The sequence below is a fragment of the Staurois parvus genome, unplaced genomic scaffold, assembly GCF_062004578.1.
Source record: "Staurois parvus isolate SC_StPar_1 unplaced genomic scaffold, SC_StPar_1.0 ptg001199l, whole genome shotgun sequence".
Lineage (NCBI taxonomy): Eukaryota > Metazoa > Chordata > Amphibia > Anura > Ranidae > Staurois > Staurois parvus.
Window position 1 is genome coordinate 40,652 of NW_028318995.1, and position 17,704 is coordinate 58,355.

General features: G+C 42.3%; 1 protein-coding gene across 2 annotated transcripts in view; it reads right to left on the minus strand.

Moving 5' to 3' along the window:
• Positions 1-9,729: 9,729 nt before the first annotated feature.
• The window catches only part of LGI2 (leucine rich repeat LGI family member 2), a 76,819-nt gene continuing 68,844 nt past the window's right edge, over positions 9,730-17,704 (minus strand). For both annotated transcript variants that reach the window (XM_089660028.1, XM_089660030.1), the window contains one exon: positions 9,730-15,925. In XM_089660028.1, coding sequence (XP_089516154.1) covers positions 15,108-15,925 — 818 coding nt within the window. In that variant the 3' untranslated portion in view covers positions 9,730-15,107. The remainder of the gene's footprint in view (positions 15,926-17,704) is intronic.

Consider the following 17,704-nt stretch of genomic DNA (forward strand, 5'->3'; position numbering starts at 1 on the left):
TCCACCCAACCTGACATTCCTCACAATGTAGCCCCCTCAACACTCCACACCCTCGAATTTACTACCATCGAGGAGGTCACCAAGATCCTCTCTGATGCCCGCCTCACCACCTGCCCCCTCGACCCTATCCCTTAACAACTCCTACGACCTCCCTCCCCCTCCATCCTATGTTCCCTCACCCACATCTTTAATCTCTCCCTCTCTTCTGGCACATTCCTCTCCCCTCTGAAGCACGCGCACATCACTCCCATACTTGAAAAGCCCTCCCTGGACCCCAATGACCCGAACAACCTCAGACCCATCTCCCTGCTCCCATTCACATCCAAACTCCTTGGGCGCTTAGTCTACAATCGCCTAAGCTCTCACCTCAACGACAACAACCTCCTCGAACCCCTCCAGTCTGGCTTCCGTCCCCTACACTCAACCGAAACTGCCTTACTCAAACTCTCCAACGACCTCCTAACCGCCACACCTAACGGCCACTACTCAGTGCTCCTACTCCTTGACCTCTCCGCGGCCTTCAACACAGTCGACCACCCCCTCCTCCTCAAAAAACTACACTCTCGGCCTCAGAGATTCCGCTCTCTCCTGGCTCTCTTCCTACCTATCACAACGCTCTTTCAGCGTTACCTATAGCGCTACCTCCTCCCCCTCACTCCCCCTCTCTGTTGGGTTCCCTCAAGGCTCCATCCTCGGGCCCCTTCTCTTCTTCATCTACACCTCCTCCCTTGGCCAACTCATACACTCTCACGGCTTCAACTACCACCTCTATGCCGATGACACACAAATCTATCTCTCAACCCCTCGCCTCACCCCCGCAATCTCCACCCGAATCACAAACCTACTAAATGACATATTAGACTGGATGTCACTCCACTTCCTTAAACTGAACCTCTCCAAAACTGAGCTCCTAGTCTTCCCCCCAGCCCGCACACCACCCCCCGCTGACTTCTCCATCACGTCCAACAATGCCACTATCAGGCCCGCCCCGCAGGCCAGAGTACTTGGGGTCATTCTGGACTCCAACCTATCCTTCCAGCCCCAAGTCCAATCACTAACTAACTCATGCAGTCTCCACCTCCGTAACATTGCCAAAATCTGCACGCTCTTAACCCCAGAAACCACTAAACAGCTCATTCACTCCCTCATCATATCACGACTCGATTACTGCAACTCCCTCCTCACTGGCCTGCCTCGCCACAGGCTATCCCCGCTTCAGTCAATCCTGAATACGGCAGCCAGACTCATTCACCTTACCAACCGCTTCGTTTCCACCACCCCCCTCTGCCAATCCCTCTATTGGCTTTTGATTGCACAATGGATCAAATTCAAAATCCTAACACTGATGTACAAAGTGGTCCATCATACTGCCCCAAACTACATCACTGACCTAATATCCAAGTACCACCCATCACGCACACTCCGATCCTCTCAAGACCTCCTTCTCTCTAGTTCCCTGGTCTCCTCCTCCCATGCCTGCCTCCAGGATTTCTCCAGGGCGTCACCCATCCTCTGGAACTCCCTACCCCAATCCATCAGACTATCACCTACTCTCCTCTCATTTAGGCGCACCCTGAAAACCCACCTCTTCAGGGAAGCCTATCCCACCCCTTACTAATTCCCGATCTCCTCCACTCTTCCTACCACCCCATCCCCCACAGCTATCTCCTCCTGTACCACTATTCCCTCCCTCCTGGATTGTAAGCTCGAAGGAGCAGGGCCCTCGAACACCTTATGTATCACATTGTATTGTTATGGTACTGTTGCATGTTCTGTCTCCCTTTGTAATGTACAGCGCTGAGCGAACTGTTGGTGCCTTATAAATACTGTATAATAATAATAATAATAATAGTTTGGACAATTTCATGCTCCCAACTTTGTGGGAACAGTTTGGGGATGGCCCCTCCCTGTTCCAATATGACTGCACACCAATTCACAAAGCAAGGTCCATAAAGACATGGATGAGCGAGTTTGGGGTGGAGGATCTTGACTGGCCTCCACAGAGTCCTGACCTCAACCCGACAGAACACCTTTGGGATGAATTAGAGTGGAGACTGCAAGCCAGGGCTTCTAATCCAACATCAGTGCCTGACCTCACAAATGCACTTCTGGAAGAATGGTCAAACATTCCCATAGACACACTCATAAACCTTGTGGACAGCCTCCCAGAAGAGTTGAAGCTGTTATAGCTGCAAAGGGTGGGCCAACTCAATATTGACCCTACGGACTAAGACTGGGATATCAGTAAAGTTCACGTGCGTGTAAAGGCAGGTGTCCCAATACTTTTGGCAATATAGTGTATATTGCTGGATAATGTGATTGTTGTTTTAAAGGTGGGGAGGGGGGAATGTTTTTTCTTATTTTATTTAATTTAATTTTAATAAATTATATTTCAATGTTGCTTTTTTATCATTCACTTTTTTTCAACAGGGGGGGTACCAAATATCTGGCACCTCCATTATTTTACAGGTGCTTCTAGATTCTGAAAAGTCCCCTTGCCCTGCAGACCGCAAATCCATCGGGCCAAGGGTGGAGGGATGGGGCTTTTGTCTCCATCAACATGAGTACAAGGTGCCCTGCCTGGGCAAGAGGCTTTGAGCACTGCTAGAAGCGAAGTGTCCACAAGCACACATCTGCCCGAATGACAAGTAATCGCTCCATGTGCAATTACATACAAACAACAATTACATGAAATATTAAAGTAGAATTCCAGGAAAACAATAATTGATCTTAAAAATACTCCCTTCCCTTCCTACCAGCTATGCTTGCTAACATGTTAGATGTGTCTAAGATGCATATACGTACCCATTTCCATTCTGCTCTAGTCCTGACACCTGATCTCCCCGAAGTCAGCCAGTGGCTGTCTGCAGGACAGGAGAGAGCTCTTAATGAATGGTAAGGCCTGGAGAGGGACGTCACCTATAGGCTTCAATGACCCATCCATTGTCAGCTCCTCTGAAGCCACTGCTGGCTGAGACCATGGGAACCAATCATGTGACCGGATCATCTTGAAAATTGATAAGTATATACTGTACATGTTTCTTACACAGGTTAGTAGGCATAGGTTTTAGGAGGGGGTGGGGTATTTTTAAGTTTAGTTAGGGTTATCCCAGAATTGTAGAGATTTCCCCTGCAGTAGTTCTTTCTGCCTCTAGATGTCCTCAGTCTAATGTCCAGCCCCATTCAGCCCAATTCTCCTGAGCGCAGGTCCTTTTGGATCTGTCTCAGCATGACAGAAAAAGGAGAAGCACCTTTCTGTCACTTTGCTCTCTCTTCCTACGGAATGCTCCTTCTCAGCATATGAACCTAATGGTTCATTTTCCTGCTTCTTCTACTTACATTCCAGCCCTGTTATACAGGAACTGCAATGAGTCAAATTTAGGTACTTGCACTGCTTGCATTTAAAAGATACTCTTCATGATGCACCAAAGAATACAGATCTTTTGTGTATTTTTTATATCTGCCTAGAGTTCATCTTTAAAAAAAATGCTTTTTCCTGCGTTTTGCAAAAGGTGGTTTTTAAGAACACTGCCATCTACTGGCAGACAGGGCATGCTGGGATGTGTGGTTCCATAACAGATGGCAGACCGGAGATCGCCAAATGTTCATCTATGTATGCACAAGATTTATAGCTGTTTTTCCTTTACCTGTGAACACAAACAGTGTATGTAGAGTAGATGTGACTGCATATTCAGTTATATATGATGCAAACTGTATGCGCTGCAAGCAGTGAGTGTGTTTGCTTCCATCCGTCCGCAGCTCACATCCAGTTTTAGAGTATGAAATGAGCCAGTAAATGCACCATAGCTAATGTGCATTTAATGTTGATTGGACATCATTAATGTCTTTCTCTAACTCAAAGCCAGCCTACAGTATGGATTTTGTGATTGCTGCTTCTTGACTGTGCAGAGCCAAAACCTAGAAGGGAATAAATATATCTGACATTTTTTAATGAATTGCATTTGAAGGTGAAGTGTACCTGTGTTGTGTTTGTTGGTAGTACTGTAAAGGCTCTTTTAGACTTGCAGTTGGAGAGGGCAGTAAAACTATGCAGGCTTTTTTTTTTTATCGGCCCCCTTAAGCTGCAAAGGCAGTGGGCAGGGATGTTCAAATGCTGTGGCGCAATGCTTTGCTTAGCGGCCATGGCAAAACATATCCCCCCCGTCATGTTTGATGTTCAAGCGTTTGGGGTCACTCAACAGCCACCAAGTAACTACATACTTTTGTGGAAAAGTTGTGTGACATTTATGGAGTTAAAACAAGCCTCTGAAGAGCGATCTGTCCACAGATCACTTTTTAGAGGTGTGGCATTCTTGCCACATGTCTAAACGTAGCCTCCCAGTCACAGTTGTTTGTTGTGAGTTCCTCGAATGCAGTACTCACCTCATTGACCAGGCCTTGCCAGTCACTCTCTGTGCGGTCATTATTCATAATTGGCCGTTTTCTTGCAAGATTCTGCATTGCACTGTGGCCAATATATAACAATCCAGTCATCCATATGTTGCTGCTTCATGAGCCGGATCACCATTGCCTGCGCTGTTTATTCTACGTCAGCTTTACAGAACCCTGCAAGGGAGGGGTGTGACAAACCTGTTATACTAGCTGTTACTTATCACTCTGTGTCCAATATATAGGCACGCTTCGTCCGCAGCCAGTCTATCACCTGGAAGAGAAGTTCTCTCTCTTTTTTTTTTTATAAATTTTACCTTTGTGTTGGGATTATAGGTTTGCAAGGCCTTTGCTCTTATTTTGTAAGAGGCATTTATCTTCTACTTTGTATGATATACTGTAAATATATATAGATATTATTATTATTATACAGGATTTATATAGCGCCAACAGTTTGCTCAGCGCTTTACAATATAAAGGGAGACAATACAGCAACAATACAGTTCAATACAAGAAGGTTAGGAGGGCTATTCTCCTTGGAGCTTATAATCTAAGAGGAAGGGACTCGCTGATCGCCGCCATTATTAATATAAAAAAATAAAAATCCAGTATCTATACCGCAATTTGTAGACGCTATAACTTTCAGGTAAACCAATTAATTTACACATATTGGGATTTTTTTTAGCAAAGACATGTTGCAGAATACATTTTGGCCGAAATTTATTACGTGATTCACGCTCCCATGGTTTTCACGCCCCTCCCAGATAGCTTCAGATTGCCCATCAGTACACCAGTAATCACATTTAACCCCTTGATTGCCAGGAACACGCTCATACACAATAAACCTTCATTGCTAATATAATGTCTGAACAGATCAATATATTTGATCTGATCAGCACTATACCTGTGTTCACATTAGTATAGCGTCCCTAAGAACGCAGCGTTAGTGGGATCTGCCCCAGCACCTGCCAGCACCTGCGTTTAGCCCCTATGTTTACCCCCCGTCCCTTCTCCCCCAGCAAGTGCAGTGCCAGTAGGTCACTGTCACTTGATACATTGCACACAAAACCACAGTGTTTGCACAATCAGCCCCCGTACTTCCCCCATCCACTGCCCAACCCGGAATTAAGGTGGAAACAGCAAATTTAACTACTCCCCTTGATATTTTGTTGTTGTTTTTCACATAATATCTGTATGCATTGATTATGGATCAAGGCAATTTATATGCACAACAATCTATCGCTGCCAACCCATATTCAAACCATGCCAGACCACTCGCATGGAAACCCATTACGGTTTCCAAATTTACATTTTTTTTGGACCTAACCCTCAACATGGGCATTACTAAAAAAAATGAATTGTGGTTTTATTGGTCCACAGACCCGATTCATCATATGCCCCTGTTCTCTGTTGCCATGGCCAGGCATAGATATGAGAGTATAATGTGTTTTATGCATTTCAACAACATAACTTTCTTCGTGGAAGGGCGCCAACTGAGTGACCAGTATGTCACGGGACTCAATGTGATGCAGGAGTCCCCTCCTTTTTCTTCCTCCTTCCAATAATCTACCACCACAATCCAACTCACGCCCCTTCACCATCCTCTCCTTCTGCCATCAATTAACCACCCCTTTATTACCCTACAGACTAGTCCGAAGGGACCATCCCAAGTCATGATGCCTGCTGTGTTTATATTGCTATGCACTCTGGCGTCCTCGAGATGACCCTGAATTTGACACACATTTCTGACAGAGATTTCTTCTCTTTTTTTCATTCAGCCCATAGGCTGTATATAAAAAAAAAAGAACATTGCATACTGTATATACCCAACAAGGACCAGCGACGTACTGGTACATCACTGGATTTGAATGGTTATACCAGGATGATGCCTACAGCTGCAGGAATCTTCCTGGTATCGTTTTTTTCAGCCGGCGATCGGCTTTCATGTAAAAGCAATCCTAGTGGCTAATTAGCTGCAGGATTGCTTTTACAAGCAACAGGATATGGTGCCCCCCCCTCCTCCCCTACTGCCTTCCACAGCCTTCTCGGGCAGTCCCATGCCATCGTGGGAACCTGAGAATGCAGCTGGTGTTTCTCCCAGCTGACCATAGAGCTGATTGGAGGCCAGAATGGTGCCAATCATCTCTATAGCCTAAAAAATTGGAAGCTACAAGCATTTCATCACTTTAGTTTCGTAGGATATAAACAGCACCATTTGTAAATTGGGAAAGCACCTGATCACACCGATCTTGGTGAGATTAGATAATGTAAGGGCAGAGGAGATATCTAGAGTCTGATAGACCCCAGATTTCTCAAAAAAGAATATATGACAATGCCCATTCCCCAATCCCCATATTTGCATTCCCTGTGATAGCATTAAAAGTGATTAAGAAAAAAAACATGAAAGGGACAGTGTAAAAATAATTTTAAAAAATCCAAATGACCTGAAAATAAAAAATCGCCCTCACCCCCCCCCCCCCGCGTGCATGCGCACCTGAAAGGATTAAATGGAATATAACTGAATTCATTTTGTATACACGAATACAAGATGCTAGTTTAACATACATATATATGAACTTTGTACACACTAACAAAACTGTCTATGCCAGCTTCATGTAGAAATGAGTGTTTTTGCAAACTTTACAAAAAAGCAGATAAGCTTTACTCTCATTTCTGAAATGTTGTAACCACAGCTTGGGCGCTGGGTCAGATTATAGCCATGGTCTGGGCGTTGGGTCAGATTATAGCCATGGTCTGGGCGTTGGGTCAGATTATAGCCATGGTCTGGGCGTTGGGTCAGATTATAGCCATGGTCTGGGCGTTGGGTCAGATTATAGCCATGGTCTGGGCGTTGGGTCAGATTATAGCCATGGTCTGGGCGTTGGGTCAGATTATAGCCATGGTCTGGGCGTTGGGTCAGATTATAGCCATGGTCTGGGCGTTGGGTCAGATTATAGCTATGGTCTGAGGGTGTGTTTGCCCAAAGACTACAGTATAAAAACCCTGATGTTATGCCAATAAAACTGAAGTGTTTGCAATTGCAACTGAGGTGACTTGAGTGCATTCACTTTCTGAGATCTCATAGCTGTGTCCAGGTGTGACCATTGGTATCATGAGGGGGCCCCCAAGGAACAGGAAAAGACCACCTACCTACCTTCAGCCCCTGCATGCATGAGCGTTGACCCTGTGCCGGTATGTAAATAGCGGTTGCACCATGCATGTGAGGTATCACCGTGAATTTTGAATTTTTTATTTTGAATAGCATAATGAACATTTTCCTTCTGCTGCTGCTGAATGCCATTGGGAGGAAGAGGAGGAGAAGCTGGCTTTCAGCACCTGCAGGAGGAAAATAGAGATGATTAGTTCCTGTATATGCTGCCTCCTGCAACATGGGGCGTGGTCACCATTGCCACCCCTGATGCTAAACCCATGATTGGGGGGGAGGGTTAAAACATGTTTTAACTATGGGGTTTTACCCCCCCCCAAACTGCAAATGTAAATGAGCTCTTACTGTCCTGAGCCCCCTATAAGGCTGCTTTAACACAGTGCACCTAAGGCTTTCCTGCAGGTTAGCTACGCTTTGCCAGGAACTTCTATTATATCTTGCGAGTGTGGTGCACTTTCAGAAAGCACACCAAAACGTCTGCATTCAGGATATCATAGAAGTCTATAGCTCAGTGCAACTAACCCACGGGAAAGCCACATGTGCACTTTGTTGCACCCATGGTTCAGTATGAATGCAGCCTAATAGTTGTTAACCCTTTTATAGGCGCTAACAGGCCCATTGCAAAAGTGCAGTGTATGTGTTGCTTAGCAACTTGAGCTCCAGAAGGTTTTACCCCCTTCATAATCAGAGCATTTTTTGTTATTCAGCACTGCGCTACTTTAACTGGCAAATGCACGGTCATGCAACACTGTATGCAAATGAAATTTTTAGCAGTTGAAAAAAGACTGAAAATTTGGGGGAAAAGAACATATTTTTTACCTTCTGGTAAAACATATTCAATAAAAAATTAAAAAAGTCTAATTTCTTCATAAATTTAGGCCAAAATGTATTCTGCTACATGCCTTTGGTAAAAACAAAATCCCAATAAGTGTATGTTACTTGGTTTGTGTAAAAGTTGTAGCGTCTACAAACAATGGTGTATATATACTGGAATTTACGCATCTATGCCGCTATACTTGTAAAGTGGGTGATTAGCGTCTTATAGTTGGACTGTGATAGTGTGGCAGGACATCTGGCACTAGCTGACGTTGGCTGGGAGGTACACTAACTGACTGACATGAATAGTGACACTAATACAGTGACCATTGCTAATACAGTATGCTGTCACTGTACTAAATTACACTGGTTGGGAAGGGGTCTAGGGGCAATCAAAGGGTTAACTGTGTGCCTAACAATGAGTAATGTGTGTTATATGTATGGCTTTTACTGTATGGCTGTTTATTCTTCCTGCTTTGCAGGGAGAATAAACAGCCAGACCCTGTTCACAGAACCCTGCATGTGATTGGACACACACAGCTGACTTCTGCTAAAATCAATGGCTGAAATCATCTGTTGTACTTGTGCTGTCATAGCTCGGGTTGGCGGAAATGGGGGCGTCTGCTGGTATAGGCACATCGCTCAGCCTCGAGCTGACACCCACTCACAGCAAGTGGTTAATACACTGACCTCCTTTTCCTCTTCCAGCTTCTGCTGACATTGCTCTCCAAGCTGCTAGAAAGGTTCCAGACGAAGTGCCTTTGGTATCACTCTTCCTGTGATGGGAGCTGGTGCTACAGAGGAAGCATCGGTTTATGCGGATCCTGCTCTCTCCATGGCCTCCTGCTTCCTTCACTGCCAGCGCTGGCTTGATGCACTCTGATGCTCTGGGATAGCAGGTCATCATGCTCAGATCGCAATCAATGCGTTGCCAACCGGACGTACGGAAGCATCCCTGGTTTGAGGTTGGGGGTCACAAATTGAGCACCCCTGTCCTAAGGCCTGCAAACATAATTGGTAAGAATTTGTTCACATGGGTGCAGGGGCGGACTGACAACTCATGGGGCCCCCGGGCAATAGGGCATCATGGGGCCCCTGTGTCCTTGCCCAAACTCAAAAAAGCCTATGAAAAAGGTACCAGGGTCATCTCATGGGGCCCCTTACTGACCCCGGGCCCTCGGACAGTGCCCGAGTTTCCAAATGGTCAGTCCGCCCCTGCATGGGTGGGAAGGGGGAGTAAAGGCAGGTGGTTGAGTCAACTTATAGTACTGGGGAAAAGACATATACAAAGCAAGGAATGTAAATCCCTCATCATCACCACTCTTTTATTATTAACCCACAAAAAACAAGACAAATCATTAATGAACTGTAATTATTTTATTTGTATCAGTGCATAGATTCCTAACAGCATACCACTAAAAACATATTAATGTACCAAAAAGATAAATATATATACAATCGTAAAATGTTTCTATTAGGTCAAATAATCTGTATTAAACTGTTGTTTTATATAAACTACATTTACATTAGTGCATTTTATAAATTGTAGCAAATCTCCTTTAAAGTGTAAATCTCAGTTGTTGACCTAGAGATGCTGTTTTCTGCATAGTATATTCAGATTAAGGTTAGAATAAACACACAGTATACTCACTGCCCTATACACGTTTCATTACCTACTGGTTTGTAATAAAGAAGCTGCATAAACATTTCTAAGAATTAGTGTATTAAATACAGATTTAAAAAAAATACCATTCTGTTATTTTTTAAAGTCTTTTTGACCATTTGAAATATTCCCTTCTTATCCGTAGTGGAAACAATGACCTATTTGTTGTGGGCTCAAATTTTATCTAAGTGACCTTGGTTCTAAATGAAAAAAAAACAGATATTTAACCTCCACAATGCCATTTCATGTTCCTGGTAGAAGATTTGAACATAAACATTATTATGATGTTGCAGGTAACTCATTCACACTGGAATAGAGGGCCATATACTGTGGCCATGCATGTAAATGCTTTGATGTGCAATCGGTAGCGTATGGCTGCAGCCTGTCATTGATCTGTACAGGTGGCCAAAGGTGCGCAAACATCTGGGACTCCTAGACACAGAAATTGTAGTGTTTCCAGCAGTTTTAACTAAGGCCCTTTTCACACTGCTCTGGTGCGGTTTCCTCTGTTTCCCCATTTCAGCGCAGGTGCAGCACGGTGTGCCCGTGCTTTCCTATAGATTTTTATTAGATCTCGCATTTTCTGAAAGCAAGAATGTGTCAATTTTCTCTGAGCAATAAAGAGGAACCTCACCCCCCCCCCCCCCTTATTATTTTTTTCCCTGCTTAGCTGATGCTGGGTTCCTCACAGTTCAGATACTCACCCATCCAGTGGATCCAAGCTGGCCCCACTGAGATCATCTTCTCTGCAGCAGGCACTCAGGTCTTGCGCTGCCATGTTCCCTAGGGACATCATCATGAGTCATCATGAGTCTGCCGGCTCTTCCTGGGCGCTAGACCCACAACCCCCTTTTTAATGAACAGAATGACTGCAGTGCTTCCAGTGTATCCTGGTATATGCACGTCACATATCCCAAGAGGTACTGGGAGCACTGACTTCATTTGCCCAGACAAGGAGGAAGGATGGGGAGTGGGCTGAAACCTCTTTTGTTAAAAAAATAAGTAAGTAGACAAAAAATATAGAGATTGATATTTGTGTACCAAAAAGGGTGTGAGAACCTCATATTAAAGGTGAAAATCCAAATTAAGTAAAGTTAGACATAAGTAAAACACAACAGCTCCTTGGCGTCTGCCACTACAGTGAAATGCAAACCAATTGAAGGTTCAAGTCACTTCCTACTGACTCATCCTGTCAGGAAAGTCGTGCTCAAGCCCAGGCTCAAAGGAATGCCCATACTCAAAGGAATACCCATACTCAAAGGAATGTCCATGCTTAAAAGGAATGCGCATGCGCACAAAACAGTCCATAGAACTGTACACAGCATTGGGACCCTGCACACATCTGTGTGCACGTGAGCATTAGTATTGTGCACATGCTCATATGCGTGAGCATGCTTGTTTAATAGACTTTGGCACCTATTGGCCTATTTAAGGCCTTACAGGTCTCAGGTTCATTTTTGAGTGGTTGTCAGCTCCTTCTTTCTGTGACATGATCTTGTGCTCGTCCTGACCCAGCTTGTTCATCCTGTTTGTTCCTGAACCTCTGTTGCTGACTCTGGCTTGTGACCCAACCTTGCTTCCTGCCTGTTCAGGTACATCTTCTGCTCGCTTGATACTGACCCTGACCTGGCCCTGACTCTGCTCCTGGTTCCTGACTTTGCACTCCTGCTGCCCAGTTGTTGCTGAACTCTGCCCATCTGACTATGCATCCAAGATCCAGTATCTTTCTACTGCTAGTTAGCCAGCTCCAGCTCTGCATCTGCTTCCAAGATATCCCAAACAGGGTCTCCTGCAGCCAGCCATGCCACTCTGTGCCCTGTTATACCATGTCATCATCCGCAGGGAAAACCGGACACCTAATAAACACCAGGGTAAGGATGAGATCTCTTGGACTTCAGACTATTGTTGAGGAGGTGAGCATTTGCAGACTTTAGTTTTTCTTTAGCTATTTCCGTGAATGCTAGAAGAGCCATCTGAGGCAACGGCATAACACGTGTATCTGTATTGTATTTTACAGGGGAAAGCTGTATCTATGTTGTATGCAGTTTTACCTTGGTTGTCCACAATGTCAGTGATGTATCAATCACAAGTCACCAAAACTTGGTGAATGATCTGTCCAGCATATTGGTATGGTGAAGTATATTGTTATGGTGAAGTATAGGTAAAAATAGCTTGAAGTAAAGGTGCACACCAGTGTGTGTTAGGGATCGTGCACATTGGGTGTAAAAAACACTACTTTTACAGGTTTTTTTTAGCTTCTTAATGCACCCCATTGTGTGGCTGTACACAAATAGGTGTTTAGTGCTTGAACATTCTTTCATTCCAATGGCCATAATAAATTAATATTCTGGCCAATAAAACGAATGAATACCAAAATGCTTGACCTGCCTAAATGCGTTTCCAAAATGCAGTTTTAGGCATGTTTTTTAAGTTGCTTCTCTTCTGCCAGGAGAAAGGGAGTTCACTGGAGATGGGTAAATGCCTTGTGTGCATGAAGCCCAAGTATGTTAGAATTTTTTTATCTGATGCCAGCATAATGGATACAACTAGAGGGTGGCAAGCTGCATACCTCCCACTTTTAGGCTTTTTTCACTTTAATTCGTTTTTTATTGAAACGTTTTAAAAAACATTAAGATAGTTACAGAGAATTTTAAAATTGTACATTTGGTAAGTGATTGTCAAATCTGTAACATATGCTTGTGTACAGTATTAACAGACTAAAGAATTTGTGAACCCAGGATGTAATAAGCAGATATATAGGTGAAGCATGGCCTGTCTTAAAAACTCTGTAAAACAAAAGGGGAAAAGAAGAAATAAAGCACGAAAGAGTAAGGAGAAATAACTAAATTGGAGCACAGAGGAGGGAAAGTATGTAGGAATTGGGGGACACCAGGACGTTTAGTGAGAACAGGAGGATTTAGATGAGGAAGCACAAACCATGGGTCTCTAGGGAAAGGGCAACTAAATAAAGTATGTAGGCATTTGAACACTTTGGTCAAGAATCTACTTTACATCTTCTGCATTCCAGCCTTGTATTAATAAGCGAGGTATGGAGGTGTGCTAATCTGGATGGAACCATGTACCACTAGATGAAAACCTTAAGTGCCAATTTGGCAGAAACTATGTTTATATAGCATGAGGATATTGTGGACCAGATTTTTTGCCAGTCCCCATTGGTTTTGGTGCACTGAAGGTGGCTTCACACAGCCTCACTTATCTTTAAGAGCACGTTCGAAGTACAATTACCAACTTCATCTCGGTTGATTTGCCCCTTCCACTCTTGTTGCTCACATGTGGTCACTGGACCATATTTGAGGAGCAGGAAACAGAAGAGCCAAGCACTACCCTCCTAGCTGAAGCTGGTACTTGCATATCAGTGCAAGTTGAATTGTAGTCTGGATACTGCAGTAGATTGTAAATCTCACCCTTTAATAAGCAACAATTTTGATTTCCCTATTTTCCTTTTGCAAGATTCTACACTTGTACGTCTTTTTGTTACTTTTTTCAGGGGTGGGTCATGTTAAGAAATGAATATTTTCTAAAATAGTCAGTGTACCTGTAGACGATACCAGATTTACATTTAAGTATAGCAGGAAATGTACAGGCTATTTTAACTTGTAATATTACAATTGAGTAATAATTTCTTTCTGTAGTTTCCAAATATCATTGTAGTTCAAATTTAGAAAACATACCATACAAAAAATACAACCATAAAAATATTCTTACAAGAAAAAAAGGTTATAAGTAATAGAGTATACATTCCATTACACTTCTACTATACAGCTAAAGGGTCAGACCAACCAAATCTGTTATTTTAGTCTTTTGAAGATACTGTGCTTTTAAATGGCATAACAGTTTCTTAAATATCTTGGGGACCCTGATGGTTAGATCTCTGTAGATCCCTGCAGTTGAGTTCCCAGATTCCATATCTGCTTTTGCATTCCCCCTCTCTCTGCATGTTTATTTTATATTATTTACTGTAAAATGCAACAGGACAAGGGGAGTGCCACACTTGTAACATATGGAGTTACGGTTCATAGTGGGTTGTAATTGTTCCAGAAAGTGCCAAAGGGAGAACTCAACGCTGGAGTCCCAAAGAAATATAGGAATCCACTAGACATCTGTGTCCATAATAGACAAACTGTAAATTAAATACCATTTTGGTTGGGCTGATCTTGTAAGCAAAGTTTGGCTCTCAGGTTTTTCTTGCTATGAAAATGCCTATGTACGGGGGGAAAAAACTTCAAATTAACCCATTTTATGTCTAATGTATAGATAATTGCCCCTTTATGCTCCCTATCAATAAGTGACTGACAACAATCAGGCATAATGGACAAGTCATACAATGTCAGTATGTACCAGTGTACAGTATGTGGTCTTTGCATGATCAATGCTTCTACTACCACCAAAATTATAGGAATATTTGGCCAAGGCACCAAATGGTTGTATCTTTCCAATTTGGCCATAAGCAGATATGAAAAAATTTGACAATCCTGCAAACTGCGGGATCAATTTACTAAAACTGGAGAGTGCAAAATTTGGTGCAGCTGTTCATGGAAGCCAATCAAATTTTAAAAATCCCAGCTTGTTCAATTAGGCTTCGACAATAAAACCTGGAAGCTGATTGGTTTATATGCAGGGTTGCACCAGATTTTGCACTCTCCAGTTTTAGTAAATCAAACCCTGTACATCAGCAGGTATGGGCAACTTAAAAGCAGCTAAAGGTTTCAGCTAATTTGCATCTTGGCATGCACTGCAAGTCCCAAATTTGAGCTTGCAAACTTTCTTTAATAACATAGCTTGAGAGTTACTGACTACTAAAGGCTCTTCTATAGCAAGTAAGCAAATATATATATATATAATACAGAAATAGCTTATCCTGACATCTCAAAAATTATATTTGCCTATATTTGTTAGACTGGTTCCCAAGCAGTTGTTCAGTATTGGTTACAAAATGATTGAAAACTATTAAAAATTATAAATGAACAGTGTCATGCCAATAACCAAAGTATGCTCTCAAAAATGCAGATTAGGTTATGTACACATATGTAACTCTGTATGTTGATCAACATTTTACAAACTCAGGTCAACAATGACATGTTCAAAAATCTGAGTGTTCCCTTTAAAGCTAGAAGCAAAGACAAAATCCCGTCGATCAGTTGATACTGCTGTGAAAGAACGAGGTGCTTGGATATAGATCTCTTTGAACTTCTCAAAAGTCTTCTTCTCAGGATCCCACTGGTAAATCTGTGAAAAAGTATAATCACTGCCCAATGCTAAATAATGCCTATCTTTAAAGTTAAAGGGTTGTAATGCCATTGCTCCACGGGATGGTAGAGCCTGAATCTCCAAAAATTGCTTTCCATTCCATTTCATGATTTTGGAGTCCCCAATAAATCTGGTCAATGCAATATAAAGTTCATCTTTCATCTTGAAGCTCTTAACTGCTAGAACATCTTCCATGTTTGGAATGTCACTATGAGGGGTGAATTTCTTTGTACTTTTGTTCCATTGCAAAATAAGAGGTATTTGAGAACGACTGGATAACACAAGATGAGGCTTATCATCAATTTCAACTAATTCTGCATCTGTGTCTCGAAACCATTCATGGAGAGACTGATAGGAATAAAACCCTTTCCCATTCCACTTATACACTGTAGTCAGACCAGCCTTTGAGCTGTCAGCAATAACAAAAAATGTTTCACCTTCAATTTGAAAAAGTTCAATATCATTGGGTTTGGAAATACGGGAGACTTCAATGTCTTGAAACTTGGTGAACTTGGCCCAGCTTTCATCATACTTGTATATGTGAGAGCCACCAAACAGCTGAGCTACCACCATGAACACCTGGTCGTCAATAAGTATGGCTTTGCATCCAACAATGGACTGGCCTGTCAAAAGGAAATATATGGTTAATTTTCTAAAACTGCTTAGCTTGTAAGTTGGCTTTCAATCACCAAGGCTTCTTTTAGACCAAGACAATTAAAAATGAATAAATAATGCAAAAGTTAAAAAGCAGAAGTCACCTTCTGTGAAAGGTACATGTCAGAATAAATACTAATAAAAATAGTTTCACAAAAATATATATTTTTTATTTTTACTGATTACAAAGCCCCCAACTACATGTTGGTTTAGATGTGCTGTTATGTTATTGGTATACGGTCAAAAAACAGCCTTATCTAATGATTGACTTCTGTTGAACAGGAACACACACAAACGGATTGGAATTTGGTAGGTCCCTGCTGAAGCGGCTGAAATTAGATCCATCTATGGGCAGGTTTAGAGGTACATTTTGTTTTACAGGCTGCACTGCTGTGCTTTTTTTTGGATGGCTAATTTTCTAGCTCCAAATTACCTTTAAAATTAAACACCAGCTAAAAGACAACACAAAGAAAAGAAGACACCCCAGGGTATTTAGCAAGGTGTATATTGTACAACAGACACAAATGCCAGGATGGGAAACTTGGCAAAATGATGTTAATTTGATGTCCTTTTATACAGTATGTCTACTTGATGTATGTTCCTTTTTGATGAGATTCCCCACCACATATTGTCCCGGAGGTGAACATATAAATGAGTGGAAACCTCCCCATTGGAACCACAGATGGCAATAAAAACAGTTATTTACTGTACAATCCTACAATCTACATAAAACAACAAAAAAAATTATTGGCTGGAGTTAGGCTTTAAATTAAAATAAACTATATGAGACATCGGGCTTCTTGGTAAACTTCTATGCAGTGGAAATGTGATCCGCTGTTTCATTTTTTACTTCATTACTTCACTTTTTTATTAAATTTTTTTTTAATTTCATGTATTCCATTTATATCCACATTTTCTGTTTGAATTTTTATTTGAATGATATGAAATTATTAAATCTACAGGCAACTTAATGTGTTACTAAACCCACAACAGTAAAATCAGTCTGTATATGCAGTAAAGCATGCTTGTAATACTCTGTGGAACCTAAGGGATTAACCCTCTGCATTATGTAAAAACACTGTTTCATCCTCACTTCTCTGATCCTCCCCTTCTTCCAGTGCCCTCCTCTTATCTCCTGATAAGACATATCGTGTGGAGTCATTCTGCACATGCTCAGTTTGGTGTGTATTGCTAGAGAGATTTTCTTTCTTCTTGGGAGAGTGTATGTGATCAGCACAGGGCCAATCAGCACTGTCCAGACAGAGGTCAGGGGTCATGCATCCTCCTAGAGCAAAAGGAAAACTCCTCCTACAAGCTTTAACCAATGCTCAGCTGGACACTGATAGAAGTCACAAGACTGCTCTAATGTTCTGTGTACTGTGGGAGACCAGATATAGTGAATGCAGGGTCCTGGGTTTGGTAACACGTTAAGCTTGTCAAGTTATAGTGAATACATAATTGCTTCTAACAATAATCATAGTCCTACTGAAATTACTCAAGTTGTCCCCAAAGAGCTTTAAGCTGCTGATCACTATAAAGTATAGTAAGCTTCAAAACTAATATGGTTTTGGTTTGGAGCTGGTGGTTCAATCTGCAGCAGTAGTGCTCCTTGTCTTCGTTTACTGGGCAGGCAATTATTATTTTGCAGGTCAAAAACATTGGCATGCTAATTTCTCTATGAGGGCAATAATTGCCAATACAGAGTGTGGATCTTAGAGTGTCACTGTGCTTTATTCAGCCCACAGGTG